Here is a 27,227-nt window from a genome sequence, read left to right on the forward strand (position 1 = left end):
ATAATTTTGAGAAATGTTGCCAAATAGACAGTTTTAGGCCGGATAAAAATACAAGTCCGATTAGGATACGTCAACCCGACTCTTACTTGAACGTTTGCTGTCGTACTATTTATTAAAAGAAATTAAAGAAATTTTCCAACATCTACAAGCAGTTAAAGCAAATTTTTAATTTTTCGTATAGTATCATTTAACGGCGAAGTTTCAATGTACCAAAATTGAATTTGCTTACTACTTTAAAGTCGAAATGCAACACTGTTTATTTACAACCAGAGCTGACTTGCTTGAGTAACTACCATTGACAGTTGCAGAAGAGAGAAAGTCAAACAAAAACAGTAATTTCTCAAGAATTAATTCTTTGCAATTTCTTATCTGTTTCATTTTACACCTTTTCTTTTTGTATTAGTTGTAAAAAACAGTTTAATAAAAAGAGTCTTAAGACATTACTCATTTTCAATGACAGAATTGTTTGAGGAAAAGATGACATGATGTCATACTCGTACAAATAATCCCTATATCAAAAAAGATATAGACAACATGATAATGTGTGTAACATAGGTGAGTCCTTTATAATATATATATTGTTGTTATGGAAGTTGGAATATTTTATATTAATTGATTGTGTATAAAATATAACCAGGATTTTGCAGTCATAATGAACGAGCGCATTTTCATAAATAATGTTAATTGTGAACAGCCGCCAAATGCAAGCGGTGGAATTGTTCCTGATACCAGTCCTAACGCATCCAATGCTACAACTCCCACATCGACACTGAAGGAGAAGCGCAACTGGTTCCAATCGCTAACAAGGCGAAAAAAATCTCAATCCCAGGTCTCGTTGGCTGACATACCATCAACATCTAGACAAGTACCACAGATACAAAATAACAACAATGAGCCTGTGCAAGTGACATGTACACGAAACGTTACAGCAATCAAGGAAGCAAATATTACTAATGATGCTAATGCTTCTGGGCGGAAGCGCAAAGATGGAAAGAACGTTTTTCAAAGGCTGCGTAAGAGAATGGGCTTAAGATTTTCTTCTTTGCGAAATCGAAATGATGAAACTGGTAATTCTGAATTTGGAGTAGCCTGTGCTTCGGGTACAATAAATGCTGCCGATGAATTCTCAACTCATTCACCTATACATGAACCACAGCAATGTGTACAAAACATAGCAATTGAAGAGGAAGAAATTGTACCATTTACTATTAGTTATAAACGATTTATTGCGAAAAAATGGTTGGAAAATGAAGAAAGGCCAAACCGAGTAATGTATACTGCAAGTTCACAAATGTTAAGGTAAGATGAAAAGAATGACTATGCAATATATTATTTTTACTTTAAAAACAATAATCTGAAATATTTTGAAATTATGTTACGTCAGCCAAGTTTGGTACTGGGGCGAGATATCGCGATTAGACGCTCAAAAACAACTGAGTGACAAACCCACCGGTTCATTTCTGGTACGCGACTCGGAGACACGTGGCTGTCAGTTTACGCTTAGCTTTCGTATGGTGAATGTGACGTTTCATTATCGTTTGGAATATCATGATGATTATTGGCACTTTGAGGAATTACAATATGAGTCCATAGTAGACATGATAAAGGATATACTTGACCGTTGTACCAATGACAATTTTGTATGCTTCGTAAAAGTTCCAAATGAGTTGCAACCACCTTGTCCGGTCATACTGAAGTATCCACTAAGTCGATATTTCCAAATGCCACAATTACAGGACTTGTGTCGACGCGTTATACAACAACATGCTGCAGCAGAAGAAATCACAAAGCTGCCCATTCCACCAAAACTTCGTGATTATTTAAGTGTTCGACGAGAGTTAGTTTTTCACAGTTAATCAAAAACTCATTATTTTATAAGAAGAAAATATAGGCTAGCAATATTTGTTGAACATGCTACCCTAAACCCTAATTTAGTAGTTTTATTACATATTTAAGTTATTTTAAGAAGTGTTAACTAATAATTTAATTCAGACGTATTAGTAATATTAAAGATATGTAAAAGCCAAAGTAAGGATATACATACACAACAAAAATTATTTGTATATTAGATAAATTCGACAAAACAAATATGTTCGCTATTAGATTTATAGTAATATGCACACATAAGTATAAATAATGTGCCAATGTATATATATTCCAATCAATTTCCATTTAGTATAGTTCAATTTGAAATGTAAAATAATCATGAAATAATTTAGTAAACTCATAAACAATCCAAGTCCAAAGATATACTTTTGTTACTGTTGAAAAATAAAAATAAAAAAATAATAATGTATGATGCAAGAATATATATTGAATATGCATTTAAACAGTGAAACTGTTAAGTTATATGGTCACAAAATTCATCACTTTATTTTAAGATATGCGCATATATGTAGCTTAAATACGAAGCGCCGTCATTAAGCTTTATCTCATATTGGTATTATTTATTACCTTAAGTCGGATAATAACAGTTAGTTGTAAGTTGAATCCCTAATCACAAACTGCATAAAAACCTACTGACTATGGAGGGAACCAAACGCAATATATTGCAAACGATACGCACAAATTGTATTTATCTATTAAACAATAAATTCAATTCTAGATTAACCATTAACCTATGCCTAAGAATATATACGACGTGTGTTCAAAAATAAGACCGATTTTAATTTTTATAAGCAAATTTGAGTATTTGAAAGAAATAAAAATTCACAGAGCTAAATTCATTGAAATCGGTGGCTGAAACATGATTCCGGTTTAATTTTTGGCCCTAAAACCACTCACAACAACAATCTTATATTAAAAAATACAGAATTAATTAATTTTTGTGACATCTAATTATTTTTATTATAATCTCAATGCTTATGTAGTTTATACATTCGTGAAAAACAGTTAAAGCGAACGTTTAAAACAGCCGGATTGCGCCAATTATAAATCATATCAAATAATGTATTTGTTAATTAAACTGGAAATAACCCTATTTTATTAAAAAAATATTAATTAATCTACGTTTTTGCGACTAATAACAACTTTTCAGATCATAATCGATTTCGGTTTAAGTAAAAACGATTCGAAAGTGATTAGCAACCAATTTTCATAATAGCTCTATTGTGAATGAATGCGTTGAGAACAAAAAGGCGAAGACGGCCGCGTATTTTGTGATCATATGTCGTTAATGTCGTTTGTTATTTGTTTATGAATGTTAAAAATGAAAAAGTTTCCAGTTAAAATTGATCTTTCAACATTTTTCGAGGACGAAAGAAAATATGTTATAATTCTTGTGGATCCACAATGGAAAAACGTGGAGTATTTACAACATCGAGTGGAAGAAATATTTGATGTGCGGCCGGTCCGGTTTTTGACCATAGATAATCTATTTATACCTCCACAAGAATCTATAGAAGTTGTAGAATTTACGGAATCTCTTAAGTATGAAAATTTTCTTCTTTAGTTTGCATTAACATATATTTATATTTACAGAGCTTTTATACCAAAACGAGCACTGGAGGAATCTCGCCGACGCTCAAAGCAATTGAAACCTGAAACTCAAGCAATTGTTAATAATGTAGAAGAATCGATTGAGAAGAATTTAGTTAAAAAGAGAAAGTACTATACATTGGGTATGGATATTCAAGGAAGCTCTACTCCCAACCTGACGAAAAAATCGAGACATACTGCAAAAATTGTAAATCAGTCACCAGTAGATACAATAAGAAAAGTTTCCAATGAATCACAAGAAATCACAAGTACTAATGAACAATTAAGCATATTGAAAGGATGTGAACAAGTCCAACTCAATAAAAGCGTCGAAAAAAAGTCTATGTGCGATGGTGCAAAATCTTTACCCAGTTTGGTGGAAAAACAAAGTGTAACAACGAATGAATCAAACGAGAATTCAACTAGTAAACGTAAACGTAAAAGGGCTCATAAAGAAAGCTCCGCACTGTCTATGGATTTCGAGGAAGAAAAAACTGAGTGTACATGTACAAAAAATATAGCTGAATTTAATTACTTTAGTTTAGAAGCAATAAACTTTTTGTTTTGTTTTTACAGTGACGTTGCGGCCGGAAGTACCTTCGTCTACATTCCTTAACAATTCTAAATCATCAAATAAATCATCGCATATATACTTTGAAGACTCAACTATCATGGAATCTAAAAGCAAGAATCAACAAAAGAAAAATATTAATAAGTCAACTACTAATGGGAAAGCAAATACAACCAAAGTATCATTTAAATGTAAACGAAGTGATGCAGAGTTTGAGAAACCAGTAGTCTTTCCCTTAAAATATATCAACAAAAATAATAAACCTCTTAAATCAATCATAGATATACAAGAAAATATACTTCTTCAGCCAGCCAATGTCAATATACTGTGTAAAGCGCCGGTTATGAATGATACAGAAAATCAATTGGAAGAAAATGTTTTGTCAACTACTTTTAATACAACAGAGAACAAGGAAAATGAAACAATTGATGAAATCACGAATATAACAGAAACTGCTGATAATTTTGAACAAGAAAATAATGCCAACATTATCACAAATGGTTTGGACCACATCAATTGCAAGGTGGTTAGAGACTCTGGTACAGGAAAAGAAATACAAAATAACAATACAGAAAAAGAAATACAAAATAAAAATTTAAAAGAAAATTCCAATTGTGAGGGTAACATCAATGATGAGAAGGACACTATTACGGACGATAACTCAAATGGCAAAGACAAGAAGGTTACAAACCCATCACAAGCTGAGATTTGCTACAATGAATATAATTTAAATAAGGAGGTACAAGAGCCTGTGTCCTCCATTGATAAAATAAAACAAACAAATATAACAAACTCCACATCTACCAACATGACAGAAATGTCCGATTATTCACAGCTAATGGACGAAAGCTCTGTCATAGACTTGGATGACGATGATGAAGTGGTAATTGATTTAAGTGATGCTGATGATCAACAAAAGTCGCTGGCAACAAGTCGCGGAAAGTTGTCTGTAACTTTAAATAAAAGTATAAGCACAATGAGTATCGATGAAATGCTTCACTTTTGTGTGCCACTGACCGGTATTCCTGAATTGGGTGATGTTATCATATTTAAGGTAAATTTCTTGGATTAATATCATATATGTATACATATGTAATTATATTCTTTGTACATTTTCCTACAGTTTAATCGTCGTGTTTCTGGTGCTAAAATAGATGAATCACAATTCATAGCCTGTAGATGCGAACACATTAATAGACGCACTAAAGCTTTAAAGCTCGCTGTGATAAGTAAGTTTCCAATGTTTGTTATTGTTATTAAATTCCCATCTAGTTGTATATTGTTCGAAAATAACTCAGGAAAATTATTTATATTACTACAAATATTTACTTTCAGATGCTAGTCTAGAAAACGACGTCCTTCCTCAAAAGTATAAGTATAGTTTAGATGATACTTTTGAAATAAAATTTATGAATATGAAGTTTACGGAAATGATCGATCCTAAGGTATTGAAACTAAGTAGTTAGATTAAAAAGAAAATATTATGTTGTAATAAATTTAAATGTTTTGATTTTTTCTTTAATAAATGTATTATAAATAATCATTAATACTAAGAACGTCTCATTGCCAACATAGTATTGATTTCCCAAATAATTATACGAGTGCGATCAATAACTTCGCGTAATTGTCGATTTTTTAATCTAACTGTCTCAATAAGTTCCTGGTTCTCTTGCAACGCTTTTCGGTATTCATCACATTGCGAAGGTTCGTTACGGTGGTCGGGTTGCTCCTCTTTATAAGTTATCAAGCTCTCGACGTTTGTATAATCCATGCCATGTGGATAACCATCATTACATTTTTCGTATATTATACGTACGCGCTTAAATAATAGCCGTATAGTTCGGAAATATTCCTGCACCTTTTTTTCTGTACTGTTATCTCGATTTCCTGTTGGCTGAATTACTTTAAGCGCAGTAAATATCTCTTGAAAACGTGAAGTAATGTCTTGGACAGTTTCTTGACCCAAGCGAGATAGGGACACAATATTTATTTCTTTATGTGGATTTGGTTGTGATATTGCCAACATATTGCTCCCCGTTGCAGATGTCGTTTGTGGCGCAGGTTGTTGTGTATGCATCATTCCTGCTGTATTGCCATGGGGCATCTGCCCTTGTTGTTGCTGTTGCTGCTGTTGTACATTCATTGGCATACCTGTGGGCATGTGTTGTTGTTGAGGATGTTGCATTATATTTCCAGTAGCGCTAACACCGATTCCCTGCCCACCGCCTCCGACACCCATCATACCGACACCTACCGGACCACTACCTCCACCACCACCTTGTACCATTTGCACATGTTGTTGCATTTGTTGTTGTTGTTGCTGCTGCTGCATTTGCATTGGCGTATTCATAAGATTTCCCGGTCCACTCAAGCTCATACCACTTTGCAACTGTTGTTGTTGTTGTGGATGATATCCTCCCATTGGCATCATACCGCCACTACCAACACCTATTTGTGCTCCAGCTCCACCGCCAACCATTGCATTCTGCCCCATTCCACCGGCGCCCATTTGGTTCATTGTATTTATCATTTGAGGCGATTGTTGTTGCTGCTGAGGATTAAACTGACCACGGTGACCCCCAAGTGGGCTATTGTAACCACTTGGATATTGTCCAGACATTTTTAAGATTGATACAAAAAAAAGCTGATTAATAAAAGTCTCGCAGATTTCGCTCTGTAAACAAAAATATTTAATTAACTATAATGGATGACAATATAATGTGAAAAATATCGATTTTTATTTTACAATATTTTTAATCGATTACATTTATTTAATTTTAATTGCACTAATCAACTCCATGGCCACATATACCACCCTGCAGCTAAGAATCGGTTAAATCACCGTTTAACAACCCAACCATACTTCCAGATATTTTTGTTAAAGTTTCTATGAGTTCCTTCAGGTTGAATTGTCATATATAATCGATTGTTTTAGTTTCTGGACTAATTACTTCAATGTTTTGAACTTTATATATCCATATTGCTATATACATATCTTATGAATTTAAAAGTCTTTCCCTTTCCAAGCACGTATACAAGCTTTAAGAACTAAAATATAATTAATAATAACTTATCAGATACTTAAAGGTAACGATCATCAGTTATTAGCAATAATTTATAATAAATTCAGAAGTACATATGTGTAATGGAAACTAACAGCTATGCTGGCGGGTATTAGCCTTAATTCGCATAAATAAACGGTGGCATCACTTTCAAATTATTACACAGCTGATATTGATATTGTGAAAAAATACAAAAGTAGCTGCGATTTTTAACTGCATCGCAGATGCAAATAACATAAATTGTATAATTTAGCAATTTCCTTCAACTATGAATCAGCTACCAGACGACCATTTTCGTTATATTTATAGTTCTTCATTACATGAACAAGTGCAAATAAAAGTGTAAGTAGGCATATCATTTCAACACTTTCAATTGTGAAGGGCGGATACAACAACAATTTCATTGTATTACAGTGGTACATTAGAAGGTAAAAAACGTCAGCCAGATTTTGAAAAACTCTTAGAAGATCCCATTTTACGCTTTTCTGGCCTCTACTCGGAGGAATGTCCGGCCTTTCAAATTCGTTTACAAGTGTTCAACAAAAATCGGCCATACTGCCTGCCAGTAACCACCTCTTACAAAGCTTTCACTAAACGTTGGAGCTGGAATGAATGGGTGACACTGCCATTACAATTTTCCGACTTACCACGAACAGCTATGTTAGTGCTAACAATCCTCGACTGTGCAGGTGCTGGTAAAACCACAGTAATAGGCGGTACAGCAATTTCTTTGTTCGGCAAGAATGGTTTATTCCGCCAAGGTATGTTCGATTTGCGAGTGTGGTTGGGTGTAGAAGGTGATGGCAGTTATCCATCGAAAACGCCTGGCAAGGGGAAAGAATCCTCAAAATCGCAAATGCAACGCTTAGGTAAACTGGCAAAGAAACATCGAAACGGGCAGATGCATAAAGTCGATTGGTTAGATCGGTTGACATTCCGTGAGATAGAAGTAATTAATGAACGAGAAAAACGCATGTCGGATTACATGTATCTAATGATAGAGTTCCCTACAGCCGTGTTTCAAGAGTATTATAATGTAAGTCCGTAGTAACATGCTTCATCCTCAATATATTCACACTTTCACTATTTTCTTACTAGTATTCCATTGTGTACTTCGAACCAGAAGGAGATAAAAGCCATAAAATACTGACAAAACCCAAATTGGTAACTGTGCCGGATTCAGATATATTGCAGGTATGTTGCATCTTTCTTTTGGTCTGACGTAATGTTTTATAAACAACCCTTAAGCTTAAGCCTATACTGCCCTCTTCGGAAAACGAAAATAATTGCTTCAATGCCATTAAAAAGTGCGTTATTATGCTCTAAAGTGTCACCGCTAAAGCTCTTTTAGCCTAAAATAGTAGCTAATTTGCGGTCGTGCTTTGATGTAAAATTGTGGTTTAAATGCAGACAAACAATCGCACTGTCAATACACTCTCACACATTTTTCTTAAATATTTATTTTAACCCTCACAAGGCTAGTAGAATCGATTTTCTTCATTTCACAAATTATTTATGCTAACTTGAATTAGCGCACGCAATCGTTGTAATATCTCGCCAAACAGTTTGGTTTCGCTTTTCTCATGTGAATTGCAACGAACAGCCTTTCTTACGCGAGTTACACTTGATTTAAGTATTAAGTTGAGAATTGAAGGAAATTGTCATTTAGCCCGCAAACTGTTACATTTAAAGATTAAAATTTTGAAATTTAAATTAAAATTTAACCCGCCATGTAGTGTTCTAAAACTTTTTGCTTATCTACGATGGCGTCTTCAAAAGTTTCTCCTGCATTTACAAACTAAATTAATATTTATTAAATGGTATTTGAAATTTAAAGCATGGTTTTGCGCTTGCTGGGTAATTGAATGCAATCAACCTAAAATTAATACGCTTATTTAAATAAAATGTTCGCTTAACTTTCAAGGAGAATCTCGTCGAGCGTAAACACCATCGCCTGGCACGTTCTGAACGTTCTCGAATTTCCGATCGCGATGCAAAGCCAACCGCTGTTATTCGCAATCAACTGCACACCATTGTTTACCGTTATCCACCAACATGCGTTCTCAGCAGTGAAGAGCAGGATCTTTTATGGAAGTTCCGATTTTATTTATGTTCACATCGTAAAGCGTTGACGAAATTTCTCAAATGCATCAACTGGGAGACACAACACGAAGTTATGCAAGCGCTCTCGCTAATGGCCAAATGGGAACCGATGGATGTGGAGGACGCCTTAGAGTTACTTAGTCCAGTCTTTACACATCCCGAAGTGCGACGTTATGCCATCAGCCGTTTGGCTCAAGCGCCTGATGAAGATTTGCTGCTATATCTGTTGCAACTTGTGCAGGCTTTGAAATATGAAAATTTCAACGATATCGTCGACTTACATAAACAACTATTTCCCGATCATGATGTTGTACGTTCATTAGATGGTACCTCCACCATCTTAGACCCAAGTTCGATTTGCTCCGATTCACTTAGTGCTGGCTCGTCAGTGATTGCAGCAAGTAGCGTTGGTTCTCAGCGCGGCATTGTGGCGTCTGTTCTTCAGCGCAATGTACAAACAGAAATGTCGACACCGCGCACATCAACGTCTGTAGCTCCATTAGCGATAACAAGCACAAAAGCAGCAGCAGCAACGGACACACCACCAATTTCCATTTCCACAACTTCGTCAGCTATTGCTGCTGCAGTTGGCGGTAGCGGTGCTGGTGATGGCGATAACAATTATATAAATACTACTTCGGTAGTTTCTGGTACTTCTGTTGCCACTAATACTCTGTCTGGTGATAGTAACTCAATTGGTCCACTGAGAAATGATCCCGGAGATCTCTGTACATTCCTAATACAACGTGCTTGCAAAAATCCTACACTGGCCAATTATCTTTACTGGTATTTGTCCATAGAGGTGGAGGACCATGAGTCCTTACGTAAGCAGGATGAGCGGGTGCATGATATGTATGTGATGGTGTTGCGTATTTTCCTTAAGGTCCTAGAAACCGGTGAGTATAATAACATGCACATTGGTTTCAAAATTTAGTGTGGCTTCTTATAAAAAGCGTAAATTTAGAGAATGAATTAACCGGACGTACTTTTTCACAAAATATTTTATAACTCATGTTCAACAGGCAACTTTCAATTGCGAAATATTCGGCATAATTTGAAGAAACAGCAGATTTTAGTGGATGAGTTGGTTAAGTTGGTGAAGATGGTGGCCAAGGAGCCGGGAAACCGCAATAAAAAGACAGAAAAGTTCCAGAAACTTTTAACCGAAATGGATACATTTAAAATCAACTTTACTGGCTTCGATCCGCGTCCCTTTCCTTTGGACCCAGAGATTTATATAACGAAAATAGTTCCATCGAAAACTTCACTTTTCAAAAGTGCATTAATGCCCGCCAAGTAAGTGATCGCCACAATAAATATTGCATCAGCCAATAATTTACTACCATTTCACTTTATGTAGACTGACTTTCGTCACTACTATCGGCAAACACGAATATGTAGCGATTTTTAAGCATGGCGATGACCTACGTCAAGACCAACTTATACTTCAGATGATAACCCTAATGGATAAATTGTTGCGGCGTGAGAATCTCGACCTGAAACTAACCCCTTATAAGGTGCTGGCCACCAGCTCGAAACATGGCCTCTTACAGTATATCGATTCGTTTACTGTAGCCGATGTTTTGGCGCGCGAAGGCAGCATACATAACTTTTTCCGCAAGCATAATCCCTGCGAAAATGGACCCTATGGCATTGCGGCAGAAACTATGGATACATATATAAAAAGCTGTGCCGGCTACTGTGTGATAACATATCTTCTAGGTAATGCATTTTGTGTGCATGTATACATATAATATTCCAACTACATACATATATGTTATTTTATGCTTAGGTGTTGGCGATCGTCACTTGGATAACTTGCTGCTCACGACGAACGGCAAGTTGTTCCACATCGATTTCGGCTACATACTGGGACGTGATCCGAAACCGATGCCACCGCCCATGAAGCTGAGCAAAGAAATGGTCGAGGCCATGGGCGGCGTTAGCTCCGATCATCATCATGAATTTCGTAAACAATGTTATACGGCATATTTGCATTTGCGGCGACACGCCAATGTTATGCTGAATCTGTTTTCACTGATGGTGGACGCCTCAGTGCCCGATATAGCGCTCGAACCGGACAAAGCTGTGAAAAAGGTCGAAGAAAATTTGCAGTTAGGCCTAACAGATGAGGAGGCGGTGCAGCATTTACAAGCGCTACTCGATGTCTCGATTACAGCTGTAATGCCAGCACTGGTCGAACAAATTCATAAATTAGCTCAGTATTGGCGAAAGTAAATGCATAATAATACTAATAATAATTCATTGTTATATACATAAGCTCTTTATTTGCCAACCTCATCATTTGCATGCATGTTTTTTAAGAGTAATTTTTTTAAGTTCTAGAACAGACATGTTGAAAGTATCATAAGCAAATGTTATCAAAGAATTTTATGTATGATTTTAGTGTATGGTATGCATATATGTACATATGTATATCTTAGCGAGTAAAATGTTTTATTTAGACAAATTTATAAACACCCTACTTCATTAATCACATACATACATTTATGAATATGTAATAACAAAAAACAAAACAAAAAAATAGATTTACTGACTACTATAACAATATAAACATAGTTTACTATTTTTATAATTAAAAAAGAAAAGCGTTAACTTCGTTTGCACCGCAGCTATAATACCCTACACAAATAAAAGAAGTCTCCATATAAGAACTTGATTTTGGTTGTTCAATTTGTATGGCAGCTACTAGCTATAGTTGTTTGGATATTATTGTACTTTCTTGAAGAATAATTCATGCCAAATTTCATGCAAATAACTTGCCAAATAAAAAAGTTTTCCATACAAAAACTTAATTTTGATCATACAGCTTGTATGGCAGCTATATGCTATAGTGGTCAGATCTAAAAAAAATCTTGGAAGATTGTGTAACTGCTTTGGACAATAATTCATGCCAAATTTCATGCAAATATCTTGCCAAAAAAAAAAGTTTTCCATACAAAAACTTTTACCTGTTCAGGGTATAAAAATATTGACAATGGCGAGCCGTTGCTGTAATTCTAAGGTCATCTCACTTACCATTCTCACTGCTATTTTCACATTTTTTTTAATTTATCAGTAAAACACAGCTTAATTTAAATTGAAAAGTCTTTATTCACTTTCGTTTTTTTCGTGTACTGGGCCGCATTAGAAGATAACTAGCAATAAAAAGTCTTAAGTAATGTAATTTTCAAAGTATGTATTAGAAACAAGACAATTATGCCGCCAAACCATTTTTGAAATGGTGTATTTTTGACGTACATATATTTGAACCGTTTGCTTTCTGCAATTAAGACCTACATACATATGTATGTATGCATGCATCTTGTATGAAATTAATCAAACACCGCAACATCAATAATATTGTATTTATGTATATGCTTGCATACATACATATGTATGTATGTACGAGTACAGATTGCTTTTCCTAATACGGCATTATATCGGAAGCTAAAACGAAATTTTAAATATTACGTGAAATCATCATGGGGTCTTGGTTGGGTCTTTACAGGCATATATTAGAAACATTGCAAATTCTCCTAATTATTACTTATAACTACTTAATAATTCAAGACTGTCTTATATATTTGGAAATGACCACTAACACACTATCAGTGTTGGCATTTGTTAGATATTCCACAAAAGACCACAATTTAACTAAGGGTTTTCTACAGCTAATGATGGTGGTGAGTGGAGTAGCGAATGCTAGAGCATCTGTGAAAGAGGTATTATTAATTATCGAAACTTATCTGTCGCTTCACTTTCGTTGAGCCTGGATGTAACACACTGGTTTCCGCGGACAACATGCTCTTCGTTTGCAATTGCGATTTTCCCATGGAAGCTGAACACAATACTGGTGCGATTGGTATGCTATTAATATTGCTTGCTATCAGCTGGTTGCTGTGGTTATTGTGGTAGTAATGACTATTAGCGTTGGCATATGGACTGACATTGCGTTGATCTTTGCCGGTGAAATTCTTTTGTGTAGAACGACGTTGTTGTTCGATTTCGAAATTGACATTTTCACGCAAGGCTAAGCCACACATATTATTCTTGGAAGAACTATTTTGTAGCGAGGCATTCGGTTGTACGGGCAGTTTTTTAAGTGATGACGGGTTTGAGTTGCTATCGAAAAGTTGGGAGCTATAAGTTGATTGTGTTGTTGTATTGGAGGCGGGTATTGTCTCGTAACCACTCGTCATGCAGAAGGAGTCCATTGATTTGTCGCACGAAAATATGTTCGAAATTGAGGCTGAGATCGTGGTGTTTTGACTAAATGAATTATTTTGCTCCTCATGTTGCTGTTGTTGTTTTTGTGTGTCTTTACGACGACGATACTCCTCTGGCCCAATATAACCGCTAAGACGAGTATTGGATTCGCTTCTCTCGCGTGCAATTTTCGCTTTCGCATGTAGGTAAATATCGTCTGCATTGCGTCCGCCTATCACATTGTGCACATACCGTTTGGCCAGACTATAAATAATTTATATGAATTTGAAAATATTTTTCTACACAATATATGCAATCTCTTGGCCCACAGGGTTGTAAATATTTTAATAAAAAATTTTTGGATTAAATATAAAAATCTTTCCAAAAGCGGAATTAAAAACTTAAAATTTAATTTCTGTTTGGATTAGTTCAAGTTGTAGGGATAAAAATTATATTTAAAATTTTTAATACTGATTTTGGGATTAAAAAAAAAAATGAGTTTTTTGGTTGCGCATTTTTTAATAAAAAACAATTTGGGAAAATTTAAAATTTTATTTTAAATCCCATTTAAAATTTTTACTATTTAAATAAAAAATAAAATGTTCAGTTTTTAATACCAAAGGAATTTTTTGGTTGCGAATTTTGGAATAAAAAAAATTTTGGGAAACATTAAAATTTTGTTTTTATAAATTTTTGGAAAAATTTCAAATCTTATTTTAAATCCAAAATTTTTTAAATAAAAAAATTTTAAATTTTAATTTAAATCCAACATTTTTTAAATAAAATATTTTACATCCAAATTTTTTTAAATAAAAATTAACAACCAAAAAGTGGGATTAAATATTTAGAAAATATAAACAATTTAAATGTGTAAATTTAGCGAACAGTATAAAGTATTAAAGATAGTGGTACGAGCTGTAGTTCAAAAACGGCGCAAAAGCGAAAAGAGTAAATTCAAAAACATTTGCGTTTTTTAATTTGTTAGTATATGCTTAGAGTTAAATTTTTAAATTCCGTATTTAGAATTAAAAATAAATTATTAATCTGATTTGTGAGATTGGTTTAAAAATTTAACATTACTTTTAATTAAATTTTTAGGGATTATAAAATAAAAAAAATTTAATTGACTTATTTTTAAAGCATTATTTACGACTCTGTATGCAATTCATTTTACAACACACAAACTTACCGCAACAACGTTTCACTGTTGCTTGTGCTGCTCTTTTGAAAAAATTCCTGAAAGATACGCCGCACAACTCTAGCCAATACTGCTGCATACTGTTTGAAGCTTTCGTGTTTCATGGTGATTTTCTTCTCTTGCAGCGCTTGCGACACTGCCCACAAAAGTTTCTACAATCAATCATAATTGAAATAAAATTTGTTTTCAGCATATAAATAATTTCACTGTGTACCTTCCGTTGATTCTCCGTTAAATTGCTTGTTTGTGCAACCATTTCCGAGTGCGAACGTTGTATTTTCGCACCGCTATTCATGGCTGTTGAACCAGACGATAAAGCGCTTGTGCTGCCAAACAAAGTGACACTACTGCCGAGACCTGAGCTTCTACTAGCCATTAAATTGTGCGTTTCAACACCAGCAATGCAAGTTAAACCAGAAATCGCAGTGGTCGTAGGCAGTGTTGACGAGGAACCAGCCCCAATACAAAAGCTTTGACTTTTAATTTTTAAGGCACGTGGTGTTAAATTCTCAGCACCACCTCGAAACAGTTTACTGCTTTGTGATGGTAAATCAGCGGAGTCGTCGTCGTCGATGGCTGAACGTTTGCGCTTAAAGATCGAATCAAATTGTTGTGTACTTAAACGACTTTGCTGTGCGGCATTCGACCTTAGCATATTTGCATTTGAGTTTTCCGTTCCTTTGTCGGGTGAGAAAAGTGCACGTTTTGATTTCTCAACACGATTTGCTATTTCAGGCTTAATGCTGGGCATCAGTCTTTGGACGGACTGTTTCTGTTCCATTTGCTTAGCCGGGCTTTGAAACAGTGCGCGTTTCGAAGATTCTCGCGACGGGCCGGGTTTACTGAGATCACAACGAAAAAGTCGTTTACGTGCCGATGATGAGGGCGTCTTGCGATCTAAGCGAAAAAGAAACATCGAATATTAAAATATTACTATATTAATATATATTATTAAGACTTTAGATAATTACTTTTCTTTTTGCTGCCTGGAGTCATACGTTTTGGTGTATTTTTACGCCGATTTTTATTCTTCCTACAAGAGAGATTGATTAATGTTGGAATTGCATTGGGATAAGGATTGTTGTACATACTTTTGAACATCCACCAATATTTGTGGACCACGCAAACTATTTGATTTCTGAGTGGCCAACTGCGCTGAAGAGAAAGTGGCACGACGTCTAGCCAAATGGCTTAAACGATTTCCAGGGGATTGTGTCAGTAATCTGAAAAATAAAACGAATATCAGAATTTATACGATAAAAGGTAGGATAAAAGATTCAACTATTTTTTATAAGTTCACTCACTTCATACGTGCATTACGCTTTTTGGCGCTAGATGGTGAATTACGATATGAAGACGCTGTTTCGGCACCAATGAAGCGTTCAATTACAGACAAGCCCAAATACTCATTATTTTCAGATGCCTTGCATAGGTTAAAACTGAAACAAAAAAAAAACATAACAAACAATTTTTCACGTATGCCAAGCGCATTACTTTACCTAAGACCATGTTGTCTGACACCAAGCACCTGTCGCCAACCCATTTCCTTCGTCTCATCAATCGGATGTGTGGGCTTGAAGAGGCTGGCACAAGTGTTTGAAGTACTACCAGCACCTAAACTACTTGAGGAGTTGATATCGACAGTAAAATCCAATATATCCTGTTTTCGACTTATCACAGCACTGAACATGTCCAACTGTGGTATAGTTACCGATGGAGGTGGTGGTATACCGGCCAAACATTTTCGTATACGGCGTAAGAGTTCCTTTTCTCGACGACAGTTCTCGCGATATAAACTGTAATTATCTGCACGCGGCTGATCTGTTTGTTGTGAGTCCAATTCACATGTTTGCTCGTCAGCGAAACTGGACTCAGTTGGGCAGTTTACTGATTTATTTACACTTGTGTCCATAGATGCTTCAACGGTATTTTGATCATTATTTGCGTTGTCAATAGCAATGGCGACTGGTGAAACAATTTCCACCTGATTTTCATTTTCTATAATCTCCGTTGCTTCTTCATCAACAGCTGTCCCAACAAATTCAATTAATTCTTCAGCTTTGTAGCGATCTTCATAATTGCATGTGTCCACGTCTTCTTCATTTTCATCGTCATCGTCATCGCCAAACAAGTCTGGTGATTTTTCATTACTATATTTTTTAAGAATAAAGGATTGATTAAGTTGGCTTTGAATTTCAATAGTAGATTCTCCCTCTTTTTCATCAGCTGTGGGTGGAGTCAGACTTTTTATTTTTCCATTAAACGATAGTTCGACCTCTGCCAATGGCTGAGATTGGTGATATGAAGCTACAGGTTCTAATTCTTTGCTAAGTGAAAGCAAATAATCGACGCCATTTTCTTGAGAGACTTCATCTATTTCTGTAGGCGAGACCTTTTCGTTCAGTAACTGAATGTCAACTGCATTACAACTATTTTCCTCGACAATCATATCATAGAATCTTGAAAAGACGGTGTTGCCTTTTGTGGGAACTGGCTTTTCAAACGAATCAGGTAGGTGAGCAGATACAGAAGTAGTAGGAAAGAATTGCCTTTGCAATTTTCCATAAGGACTTTCTGTAAAACCTTTAAATGCTGACTCTAAGCTTATTGGTCGACTTGCAACAGTTTCATTGCTTCTACTTGGTGATGGTTCTTCATATATTCCTGGCAACGAATTGGACATTGCTGATATGAGTGGAATTTTATTTTCTTGACTTGATATATAATAATTGCCGTCTGCTTGGATTATAACTTCAGTTTCATACGATGGTGGTTTCAGTATATATGGTAAATGCATACTTGCGTCATAAACTGAGTTGTACTCCAGTGGCTCGGAGAGAGACGACTGAAAATGTGAAAAATATAAATATATTTCAAACTTCCAAATAATATAAATAATGTAAGTAAGATGTAGATGTTAATATAATGAAAAAATAGAGCATGCATATTAAGTAATGAAGCTACATATACAGTATTTAGGTGGAGAATTGAGAAAATTTGGAAACCACTTACACCACTAGACGGTTCAGATTCATAGCTATTATTAATTTTGAAGCGTTTTTCTGCGCTCATACTTCAAAAAATTGCACTCAGCTTTTGAAATAACCTGCAGTAAGGAAGGTATTTTTAACTCTACCCCAAATACAATGCACTACAATATTAGGATAGTCAATACTTTACATATTACATTCAACATACTTTATCAAAATAAATATATATTTTATAAAAACTAATTTGATACAAATCTAAAAATATTCATTTATATTATTTACCAATCCTAAAAAATTCTTTCACTATCTATATGTAGGTTTGTATAAGCAATTTACAGCCAGATGTTCACATTTATAAAAAAAAATTACTCAAAGCGTAGTGAAAAGCGCGCGCCTGTTATTGTTGCCGCTGATTTCTCTTCACACATATGTACGCTATTATTCAACACCAAATAATTAATCCAATAGATTACAAAATATTTTAATTAGCCAATATTAGTTAAATTTAAACACATTTCGATAATATTATTCTTTATAAACCTTTATCACGGAATCTAATTAAAATATCCTAGAACAATTATACAAAATTCTGCTGCGGTGATCTATCTGTTTGCAATAGGTGAAGTTGCATTGCCACTGGGCAATGAAACTGTCAAAGTTTGTGGTACCACCCGTGCCATCGATTAAAGAATATCGATTAATACGATTATTCATAAAAAAAAAAAAAAAACAAAAATTGAATGTACATAAAATATATGTTTTCTAGTTAAAAAGTGTTTCACATAGATTACTTAAATAAATATAGTGAATGAGGAGAATTTTTTATAGATATGTTACGGTGTCTGGTGTAAACTATCATTATCATTAAATGAATTTTTACAACTGACAAGCATTTCATTCGTATGAAATTCAGAGAAGATTACAAATATCAAAATTACAAATTTAAAAGGTTTGCAAAGTTAATATACAAAAAATACATAATTCATAATAAAAGTGTAAGCTCTTATACCGTTTTTGAGATAGTTAAAATATATCGATAATATAATTACATCCTTGTTTGTTTACATTTATTACAAACTTGAAAATATTTTTCGCCAATTGTATATTATTTATCCGAATTTGATAATTTGAAAGTAGCGACCGTGGAAACGATTGCAACCTCTAAATAAACAAAATATTTAATATAGACAACTCAAAGATGCCACTAACTGCTGAAAATGCTGCTCTACAAATTCAGGTACATATATACGTCAGCTCTTTTTATTAAATGTTCATAATAAACATTTACAATATCTTTAAGGACCGTTTAAAAGATTTGCAGCGACTCATTCATCAAATCGATGAGGAACGTAGGCGTTCTGAGGCGAATGTGAATAGTATACTTCGCGCACAACAATCAAATTTTCCACCACAAAAGTTGAAAACATTATTCAAAACGGGACTGCAAGATGCTTCTCATGAAGAGGCGACTATACGTGGTGCTTTAGAAAAAATACAAGAGATTCGGAATATTCGAAATGAACGTCGCGTTGCTGCCCGCAATGCTGGTAATAAGGAGGCCATACGTCGAGGAGCCCTTATGAAAATGGTTCAAATTTCTGCACAGACCTTGCCTCTATTTGTAAGCAAGCCGGGTGAAAAGGTGCCTCCTTTATGTGGCGCTACGCCAGCGGAAAGCAATTACATTGCAAAAGTTGGTGATAATGTAGCGGCTTTAGTCAAAGGTGTAGAAGATGACGAAAATTGGATTTTAGCAGAAGTTGTGCAATTCTTACACAGGCAAAACAAATATGATGTGATCGATATAGATGAAGAGCAAAAGGATCGTCATGTATTAAGTAAGCGTAAGATTATACCACTGCCGTTGATGAGAGCTAATCCAGAAACTGATGGCCATGCATTGTTTCCAAAAGACACAGTTGGTATGTCAAGACAAAAATCGTATAAATATATATATATATTGATATATCTCCTATTTTTAGTCATGGCACTTTATCCGCAAACTACATGTTTTTACAAAGCTATTATACACCGTTTGCCGCAGACAGCCACAGAGGATTATTTGGTGCTATTTGAAGACTCATCTTGTACAAACGGATACGCTGATCCATTACCAGTAGCTCAACGGTATGTCATTGCTTACAAACCAACAAAGAAGAGTGGAGGTGGTGGAAGTGGAAGTGTTTCTTCAGCATAAAAAAAACAACGTATTTATATTCAGTAAATTTATCTTATAAAATAAAATGTAATAATTAAATCTATATTTACAATTAAACTACTCTTCATCATCATCTTCATTGTCTGACTCATCTTGATCCATTTCTTCATCCTCTACATCATCGCCTTGGCCACTGTCTGTTTTATCCTCGTCGTCATTAATATCATCTTCAACATGCAATTCAAAACCGCTTTCCTTTGTCCAAGAACATTTCATTGTTAATTGAAATTTGGCCATGGGTTTCGCAATCAGTTTTAAGATTCTCGCTTGCTCTGGTGTCAACACTTTACCCTCTTCGCACACAGTGTAATCACTATACAACGTTACAACACCCTTTTGAAGTTTTGTTGGCATTCCCAGTGATCGTAAATGTGGTTCTATGGAATGTGTGAATTCCTCTAGAGGACCTGCTGGCAACACAACAGTTTCTGTTGCTTTGAAACCACTTCGAGCATATTCCACAGCCCAGTACTTTTTTGCCCACTCCAAGACTTCTTTCTTTGATTTTTCTGTGAATAATAGACCAACTTGTCCTGTCAGTCGCTTAGAAAGCTAAACAGTGATACCATTAGAGCAATACATACAAAAAATATAAATAAATATTTACCTTATAAAGATCTACTTCTATTTCCTCAGCTTTTGTGCGTCCTAATCCGATTTGCATTATGCGATTTTTACCAAAGAAGAATCGAGAATTTGTTTTCCATTCTTGACGTAGATCCTTTAAAAGATTGTTGCGCATATTTTGAACTTGAAAAACAAAAATATTTGGATATTTTTCAACACAGTGTCGAATATCTTCAATAATTTTTTGTTTCCATGCCAGCCCTTTCCGATCAGTCTTGGTCAACGAAACTGTTCAAGTAATACGCATAAACAAATAAGTTATTGGAAGCAAATCAAACGTTATTGAAATTTCATTAATATAAACATACTTTTCTTATCCCTTTTGGAGCGTGGCATTTTTAAATTAATTTATTTTTGGGAAACAAATTGGTGTATTTCTCAATTTACGCTAAAATTTACTGTGCGATACAACACGTGCAATATTTCAAATGGTTAAATATTATCGAAAAAACATTTTACAATACAAAGTGTATATCGACACTGCGATACTTGTTTTAAAAAATATCAGATGATTTAAATGTTATCGACACTCTGTGGTTTTATTCATTAATAGTCCATATCACCATAAAGTTTGCAATTTGTAAATAATATAAAAACTATTCTTTGAGTCCAATAATAGGTATTGTATCTTTAAACACAATTTTTGCTATTTCAAATGCTTAGAAATGCAAATAATCTATTAGAATAATTTTGTAGAGTGTGTAAATTTAGTATTATAATTGTAATAGATTATATATGTAGATCAGGGAAGTTTCTGATAGTACTAGGTATATGAAAAATGCTTACCAATAAATATTGTTAAATTTTATATAATAATTATAAAAGTATTGAAATATTATAGATATAAATATTTTGCTTAAAGCGATATATAATATGGTTTGTATAATAATATATTTGTAGATATAAGATATAAATGTAAATTTACATTTTGTTTTGCCGAAGTTCGCAACCCTGTTTTCCCATCCCTGTCTCAGATTTGTCATCGATTCGTCAACGCGTGGGAAAAGAAATCGGTTTGTCTGTCGCAATTGTGAAAATTGAAATAAACTTTAAATTAAATTGTTGGTGAATTTGCAAATTGAGTGGTAAGTATTAAATATGTATATTGAATGCGCAATGAATTGTTATGAGACTTTGTTATCTGCCATACAAATGTGTATAAAGTGTTTAGAGAATATGAAAAGTGCGGTTGTGTAGGTAGAAAAAATGAGCAGGTGGAATAGGCAGGTATAACATATGTATATGCCATTAATATAATACGAAAAGGTCATTAATATAATGGCAAAAAGAGTTAATTAAATATACATCGAAATGTATTGTATTGCAATGTTAAGGAACTGTTCGCCTTGTAGCAAAGTTGGTCATTGTTATGAAAGGAGGCGCTATTCTCCATAGAGCATAAGTAGTTCAATTAAAAGTTGATTTTAACTGAATCAACTTTACCGTTTTGCATAAAAAAATTTTGCTAATGGATAATCGGAATTTGGCGGTGCAAATGGTTATCCCGGCTGCGACGCAGCTAACCATGTAGTCATGATGACGTAATGCGCTAAATCAGCTCGGTACAGAGTGGTCATGCCGCAATAATACTGCAGTGATAATTGGGGAAACAGGGTTGCATAGTATATCCTATGCCTCAACAAGCAATCATTCATATTTCGACATATATCGTTTTATATGTTTCTAGTGGTTAATATTAGTAAATAATACACCGCCACTTACTTTCAAAAGCATCATTTATCATTAATTTTTTCGTTGATTTTATATACATACATCTGCATGTATGAATTATATATGTAATGTTTATTAAAAGCTTTAAAATATTCATATGTACAAATATATGGTGCTTACGGTTTTTTCTACACAAGAAGCTGCTCATTTTTCGGGATCGTCGATATCGGACCACTATATTATAAAGCTGGTGAACTATCAAAATCAAGTTATATTGAAAATTCTTTATTTTGAAGGTTAGTTTAGCTTCGGTGCATCCATATTCTTGAATAATTCTATTATAAGATGAGATTGATTTTATATGATGTTACTTTGCTACATGTTAATACCTATGTATGTATAATGTTGATAAATACTATTTCCATGCTTTACCAATTGAAGTGTAATTATCAACAATTGAACGGCCTCTGTATGAAATGTACTTGTATAAGCGTTGTAGTCGATGTATCATCAGTTCGGTTGGGCGATGCATTATTCAGAAGGCGGATGAATAAGCCGGTTGCATATTTTATTTCAATCCCTTGTTGCCCCGCTTCAAAACAGTGTGACTACTGCCACAATTACTCATATACATACTTATACGTATGCGTAAATTTGTATTTATAAAAGTTATTGCACTTGTGTATGTGTTTGCCAGTCAATGCAGCACGTGATCTGTTGATATTGCAGATGAAATTTTTCTAAATCCTAAACTATACCATACTGTACTACACTATACTATATGTACATATATATCAACAAATATACATATGTTTAATATTTAATATAATTATTTTTGTATTTTGTATGGAAATAAGTACTAAATATGAAGTTTCTTTAATTGTGGTGCCTCAAAATGCAATGACTTCATATTGTTATCGTTCACATCTCATTCACTTTGATAAGAAGCATTGTGATTTTAAGCAATTGTTGTTTTTTATTGTGTATACAAAGGGCATTTAAATATAGTATCTCAGAGTTGCCAACACTTTTGCAGAGCGACCTTGCTGTGAGCATGTGCTAGTCCTGGAATGAAAATGTAGAATTGAGAATATATTACATGCTCATAATTGTGGATGTTGTAGAAGCAAAAGAATCGCAATACCGCCAGTTGATTATGCATTTTATGGTTTGTGTAACTTTGTATAGTATGATTTGTACTTTCGATGTAATTTTATTTGCGAATTTCTTTTTCGTTGGTTTGTTCGCTCCAAATGTACTCACAAATGAATATTACCGCGAATTTTTCAGATAGCTACGCTCTTTTTAGAGTGCATTGTAGGAGCACTAATGGAGAAGAGCTTGATTAGTTGATGCGTAGAGATGCCACCTAATGTCTTATAGACTTTGTATTTTTTAGTAAAATTTTTTGATAATTGTGTTTTGGTTATTGTTGTTGGTTTGGTGAAGTTATTATCCATTTAAAATAGCAATTCTTAAATAGTATTATGTAAAGCTTTCCGGAAATAGTTTGGTGTATAAAAATGTGGTGGCAGTCCTTAAACGGATGTGAGTTCGGTTCCGCTACGGTTAATAGCAGCATGCTTTTAGGGGCTGCATACTTCCTGAATTCCTGAAATACACGTGTATTAAATATCTAGTGTAATTTTGATAAAATATATATTTGAGTTTAGTAGTAGTATTCAGACTACTGACCACATTGTTTTAGCGTAAGCCAGGCCAGAAACATCTGGCAATTCTACTGTACTGACTCAGCTCCGCTCTGCACACGCGCACTATGTTCTCTATTCTCGCGAGAAGCACAAGTTGAATAGTTTTCTTTTTGGCCGTAGCCTCAGCATAGTGGTTTCCATCGTCCGTATGTCGTTGTCGTCGCTTTCAGTCGTTCGTTCTCGTTGTCGTCGTTGTAGTCGTTGTCGTCATTTCAATTGAAGCAAAAGTAAGTAAAATATAATTTTTACCTACTTCATAATGCAAATGAAAATTAATGGAGAAAAGTGAAAAATAATAAAACGAAGTGATAAAACGTTGTATAATTAAAAGCATTTGGCATTTGTGTATAGAAGAAACGAATTTATTGAAATTTCTATTGTATGTATGTACTGTATATGTACATATGTATGTATGTGCATGTATATGGCTCAAAGTGACGAAAGGCACACTTTTAAATCATTAACGATTTTACTTAACTAGTGGACTTTGCTGTGATGAACTATGCGTAAATAATATACATATGTATATGTATATCCATAATTGCAAAATCTATGGCGTTAACTGCTTTTTTTTTACCTTTGGCGCTGTCATGGTTTTTCTAGTATAATAAATGTGGTGTGGTGTGGTGTGGCTACACATATATACATATGTACGTTTAACTCGATCGATAAAAATACTACGCAAAAAGTACTGACGACCGCGGCGGCGAGTAGAGCAACAGCAACAGCATGCAAAGTAAAAAAGCAACAACAACACCGCCTCACTGGCGGAACCCATAATAGTAGGCAACTTAAATAATAAGAGTGTGTATGTGAATGTGTGTTTGTGTGCGTGTATATGTGAAATTCCTCGTTCGTTTGTTCACTCGCCGTTATCCACAATCCGCCAAGTTGGGGGGCAACACACATTTGGCAATCAAGGCGGTGGCGACAGGCGACTAGCGGTTGGCTGTTGGCTGTTGTTGTTGATTGTGCTGGCATGGCTTGCGCTTGTAGTTGCTACCACATTTTCTTTACCTTACCAACTTGGATTCGCCTATCGAGTTAACCATGTTTGCAGACGGTTTGCCGTTTTTATACTGCCATCTAATTACGGATAAAGAATGCCGACAATGTTTTTTTGTGTAGTGAGTTTTCAATGAAATGCTTCTAAGTTCAACAACGGGTTGATATAACTATGATCCTAAACCCTAATACACATTAGGTAGAAAAGCTCTTCTACTCGTAATATTTGCAAAGACTTCTGAATATAAATTATGTATGTTCATTCACACATATGCATACAAATGTATGTTTATATATGGTATATGTCTATGCGTATGTATACTGCGGTAACTTGAAGCGTATACAAGTGAGTCAACAGAAAGTGGCGCAGACGTCGACGCAAGCGTTGTCACGGTTGGAGTTTCTAAACAGTTTTTCCCTCCATTCCATATGACTATCCAACAATATTTCTATCTAGTAGATAGATAATTCTTTATTATAATACATCTTTTTCCATAATAACTTTTAACTAAACATATTCTTTGTATGTAGCCAAAGTTTGTCCACTTTTTCTAATATTATCCATAGTGGCACGTACTATACCTTGTGTATTATGCCTGTGTTCATACATAGATACATACATTCATAATCTTCTTAACGCAAACAAACTTAAAAATTCGTTTATAAGTATGTGTAAATATTCATATCTACATGTACTACATACATTGAAATATGCGGCAAAATGCGTATGTGCAGAAGACCGTTCGCGAGCGGTTGTCGTTGTTCTTTGCCTTTGCTACCAAGTCGTTATTCGGTTATTTCTTCTTGCATATAAGAACGCTGTAGAAATTTATTGAGTTCTCCACCTCGTCGATGGGCTGAAGTCATTGCGTTGCCTCGTCGTCGCCGACGTTCTGATAAAATTTCATTGTATCCCCACATCTAATTTTTAGCTTGCATTCGCTCAAACTATACATCCGCCCATTCATGCTCGTATTTAAGTACATATGTATGTACATATATTTGTATGCATGAACTGTATGTATGTAGGTCTCTCTTCTCTGGCGTTGGTGGTGTTGGTGTTGGCACTACCTTTGTCGCCTCGTTCGCCGTTGCTGCTGCTATTGCTATGCCGTTTGTGGTACGTGCTCGGTGGTGCTCTCGTACTTGAATATATGGAATATATCAGTATTTCATGACTCTCGCTTAAATTTTATTTTGTTGCTGCTATTACTGTATAGCAGTGGTATCCCCTCAAGTAGACTTCACTGTACATGCCACCAGACCTGTATCGTACTATTTGCTTCGGTTCTCATAATGAGTAACGTTCTTGGCACTCTCGCTCTGCTGGTTTTCGTGCTCATCGTAGTAACTCGTTTCAACCATGTATTTCTCATAGCAATGCTCACTGCTTTTTGACATGTGATTTTCGAATTATGGTAAAAATAATACCTTTGTAGTTTTGTTGAATTTTTGCTTGAATATTTCATTTAGTTGTATTTACTTTATGCAGCTAATACTAACATAAATAACTTGAAGTAAATAATTCAGCATACTCGTAGTACGAAATGTTTTTTTATTTATTATCATTTCATTTATTATCGGTACACCTCAACCCTCCTGTTGCTCAACAAACCGTCATTAAGATTTGATTTGTGTAATTTCGTTAACATTTCACTGCAGGCATGGTGCGACAATAGCTCATTGACTTTCCGCTCTGGCGCTCTCTGTACCGTCATTCAATGGTCGTACTTACTAAATTTATTATAAATATAGTATCTCAATTGATATAATGCGCATGGCTTTTGCACTAGGGTGTAGTAGCGAATTCACGTTATTTTAAATTTAATGTTTTCTTTCATTTTGATTTATTTTCTATATAATTTACTCGCCAAATGTTAGTTTAAACTGTCATTATTACGTTTAGCGAATGAAAAACACCAGGCGCATGTATCTCCCAATTTATTTGAATACCCGTACATATGGGACGTTGCTTGAGATATGCTCTCTTTTTCCTCAACTACTCACTTCCAATGATTTACTCATTTTTTCTTACGGAAAGTTACACATTTCTCGAAATTAGCGCTAGAATATGTTATTATGTATTTCCAAGAAGTTAAAATCGGCGGTTTGGTTCTTATGATATATTCGGTGTATTATAAGAAAACTTTTTAGGGACTATCCTTTTGGTTTCCTAAATTTCGTATTGATGTTGTTCTAAATTATGCTTGGAAAATTCTCTTGGCTGGATAGCTACAACCGCTGTTAATGTTTTAAAATTTGCAACATATTTTCATTTTACCATTTTACGATTCGGCGATCCACAGCGTGACAGCGTAACCCACTCGAAACTATGACTGCAGTATTAACCAACTAAAAATTAATTAAGAATTTCTTTAAAACTT

General features: G+C 34.6%; 8 protein-coding genes across 13 annotated transcripts in view; 5 read left to right on the plus strand and 3 right to left on the minus strand.

Moving 5' to 3' along the window:
- Positions 1-325: 325 nt before the first annotated feature.
- On the plus strand, positions 326-2,657 carry LOC120772270. Its single transcript, XM_040100774.1, has 3 exons — positions 326-555; positions 638-1,299; positions 1,385-2,657. The coding sequence occupies exons 2-3, from the start codon at positions 653-655 to the stop codon at positions 1,854-1,856; spliced, it is 1,119 nt and encodes a 372-aa protein (XP_039956708.1). The 5' UTR covers positions 326-555; positions 638-652; the 3' UTR covers positions 1,857-2,657.
- Positions 2,658-3,129: 472 nt separating this feature from the next.
- On the plus strand, positions 3,130-5,550 carry LOC120771499 (coilin). 2 transcript variants are annotated; one of them, XM_040099552.1, is made up of 5 exons: positions 3,130-3,429; positions 3,481-3,977; positions 4,054-5,102; positions 5,172-5,277; positions 5,384-5,550. In XM_040099552.1, the coding sequence occupies exons 1-5, from the start codon at positions 3,200-3,202 to the stop codon at positions 5,512-5,514; spliced, it is 2,013 nt and encodes a 670-aa protein (XP_039955486.1). In that variant the 5' UTR covers positions 3,130-3,199; the 3' UTR covers positions 5,515-5,550. The 2 variants fall into 2 exon arrangements, with proteins under 2 accessions (XP_039955486.1, XP_039955485.1); XM_040099551.1 differs by having other exon boundaries at positions 3,131-3,429; positions 3,481-3,983.
- On the minus strand, positions 5,530-6,750 carry LOC120771500 (mediator of RNA polymerase II transcription subunit 30). The gene has a single exon (XM_040099553.1). The coding sequence runs from the start codon at positions 6,666-6,668 to the stop codon at positions 5,598-5,600; it is 1,071 nt and encodes a 356-aa protein (XP_039955487.1). The 5' UTR covers positions 6,669-6,750; the 3' UTR covers positions 5,530-5,597.
- A 540-nt stretch (positions 6,751-7,290) lies between these two features.
- LOC120770211 (phosphatidylinositol 3-kinase catalytic subunit type 3) lies at positions 7,291-12,204 on the plus strand. The gene is made up of 7 exons (XM_040097465.1): positions 7,291-7,452; positions 7,525-8,146; positions 8,209-8,304; positions 9,035-10,109; positions 10,236-10,509; positions 10,574-10,935; positions 11,006-12,204. Exons 1-7 carry the CDS (start codon positions 7,379-7,381, stop codon positions 11,449-11,451), a joined length of 2,949 nt encoding a protein of 982 aa, XP_039953399.1. The 5' UTR covers positions 7,291-7,378; the 3' UTR covers positions 11,452-12,204.
- A 103-nt stretch (positions 12,205-12,307) lies between these two features.
- Positions 12,308-18,223, minus strand: LOC120770209. 3 transcript variants are annotated; one of them, XM_040097464.1, is made up of 8 exons: positions 18,151-18,223; positions 16,120-17,465; positions 15,925-16,059; positions 15,712-15,843; positions 15,592-15,653; positions 14,835-15,517; positions 14,612-14,772; positions 12,308-13,686 (listed from the first exon to the last, which is right to left on the minus strand). In XM_040097464.1, exons 2-8 carry the CDS (start codon positions 17,415-17,417, stop codon positions 12,945-12,947), a joined length of 3,213 nt encoding a protein of 1,070 aa, XP_039953398.1. In that variant the 5' UTR covers positions 17,418-17,465; positions 18,151-18,223; the 3' UTR covers positions 12,308-12,944. The 3 variants fall into 3 exon arrangements, with proteins under 3 accessions (XP_039953398.1, XP_039953397.1, XP_039953396.1); XM_040097463.1 differs by lacking the exon at positions 18,151-18,223 and adding an exon at positions 17,893-18,136; XM_040097462.1 differs by lacking the exon at positions 18,151-18,223 and adding an exon at positions 17,633-17,713.
- A 445-nt stretch (positions 18,224-18,668) lies between these two features.
- Positions 18,669-19,880, plus strand: LOC120772257 (SAGA-associated factor 29). Its single transcript, XM_040100760.1, has 3 exons — positions 18,669-18,847; positions 18,911-19,532; positions 19,593-19,880. Exons 1-3 carry the CDS (start codon positions 18,809-18,811, stop codon positions 19,805-19,807), a joined length of 876 nt encoding a protein of 291 aa, XP_039956694.1. The 5' UTR covers positions 18,669-18,808; the 3' UTR covers positions 19,808-19,880.
- On the minus strand, positions 19,821-20,888 carry LOC120772258 (mRNA turnover protein 4 homolog). The gene is made up of 3 exons (XM_040100761.1): positions 20,764-20,888; positions 20,436-20,683; positions 19,821-20,380 (listed from the first exon to the last, which is right to left on the minus strand). The coding sequence occupies exons 1-3, from the start codon at positions 20,789-20,791 to the stop codon at positions 19,886-19,888; spliced, it is 771 nt and encodes a 256-aa protein (XP_039956695.1). The 5' UTR covers positions 20,792-20,888; the 3' UTR covers positions 19,821-19,885.
- A 548-nt stretch (positions 20,889-21,436) lies between these two features.
- Positions 21,437-27,227, plus strand: part of LOC120772074 (14-3-3 protein zeta) — a 47,432-nt gene continuing 41,641 nt past the window's right edge. The window contains exon 1 of one of the 3 annotated variants that reach the window (XM_040100468.1): positions 21,437-21,540. The gene's annotated coding sequence lies outside the window, so the exon portion shown is untranslated. Of the gene's footprint in view, positions 21,541-23,981; positions 24,066-27,227 lie in introns of those variants that run through there. The other 2 variants (XM_040100464.1, XM_040100466.1) reach the window with 2 other exon arrangements.

Source organism: Bactrocera tryoni, chromosome 3 (genome assembly GCF_016617805.1).
Source record: "Bactrocera tryoni isolate S06 chromosome 3, CSIRO_BtryS06_freeze2, whole genome shotgun sequence".
Lineage (NCBI taxonomy): Eukaryota > Metazoa > Arthropoda > Insecta > Diptera > Tephritidae > Bactrocera > Bactrocera tryoni.

Coding starts and splice junctions, on each gene's coding strand:
- LOC120772270 (XM_040100774.1), top strand. CDS start 653: ATGAACGAGCGCATTTTCATAAATAATGTTAATTGTGAACAGCCGCCA. Junction 1,300..1,384: donor GCAAGTTCACAAATGTTAAG/GTAAGATGAAAA, acceptor ATGTTACGTCAG/CCAAGTTTGGTACTGGGGCG.
- LOC120771499 (XM_040099551.1), top strand. CDS start 3,200: ATGTTAAAAATGAAAAAGTTTCCAGTTAAAATTGATCTTTCAACATTT. Junction 3,430..3,480: donor GAATTTACGGAATCTCTTAA/GTATGAAAATTT, acceptor TTATATTTACAG/AGCTTTTATACCAAAACGAG. Junction 5,103..5,171: donor GTGATGTTATCATATTTAAG/GTAAATTTCTTG, acceptor ATTTTCCTACAG/TTTAATCGTCGTGTTTCTGG.
- LOC120771500 (XM_040099553.1), bottom strand. CDS start 6,668: ATGTCTGGACAATATCCAAGTGGTTACAATAGCCCACTTGGGGGTCAC.
- LOC120770211 (XM_040097465.1), top strand. CDS start 7,379: ATGAATCAGCTACCAGACGACCATTTTCGTTATATTTATAGTTCTTCA. Junction 8,147..8,208: donor TGTTTCAAGAGTATTATAAT/GTAAGTCCGTAG, acceptor TTTTCTTACTAG/TATTCCATTGTGTACTTCGA. Junction 8,305..9,034: donor CGGATTCAGATATATTGCAG/GTATGTTGCATC, acceptor TTAACTTTCAAG/GAGAATCTCGTCGAGCGTAA.
- LOC120770209 (XM_040097462.1), bottom strand. CDS start 17,692: ATGAGCGCAGAAAAACGCTTCAAAATTAATAATAGCTATGAATCTGAA. Junction 15,654..15,711: donor ATATTGGTGGATGTTCAAAA/GTATGTACAACA, acceptor TCTCTCTTGTAG/GAAGAATAAAAATCGGCGTA. Junction 13,687..14,611: donor AACAGTGAAACGTTGTTGCG/GTAAGTTTGTGT, acceptor AATTATTTATAG/TCTGGCCAAACGGTATGTGC.
- LOC120772257 (XM_040100760.1), top strand. CDS start 18,809: ATGCCACTAACTGCTGAAAATGCTGCTCTACAAATTCAG. Junction 18,848..18,910: donor ATGCTGCTCTACAAATTCAG/GTACATATATAC, acceptor AATATCTTTAAG/GACCGTTTAAAAGATTTGCA. Junction 19,533..19,592: donor GTTTCCAAAAGACACAGTTG/GTATGTCAAGAC, acceptor TCCTATTTTTAG/TCATGGCACTTTATCCGCAA.
- LOC120772258 (XM_040100761.1), bottom strand. CDS start 20,791: ATGCCACGCTCCAAAAGGGATAAGAAAA. Junction 20,684..20,763: donor CTCCAAAAGGGATAAGAAAA/GTATGTTTATAT, acceptor TTACTTGAACAG/TTTCGTTGACCAAGACTGAT. Junction 20,381..20,435: donor TAGAAGTAGATCTTTATAAG/GTAAATATTTAT, acceptor ATCACTGTTTAG/CTTTCTAAGCGACTGACAGG.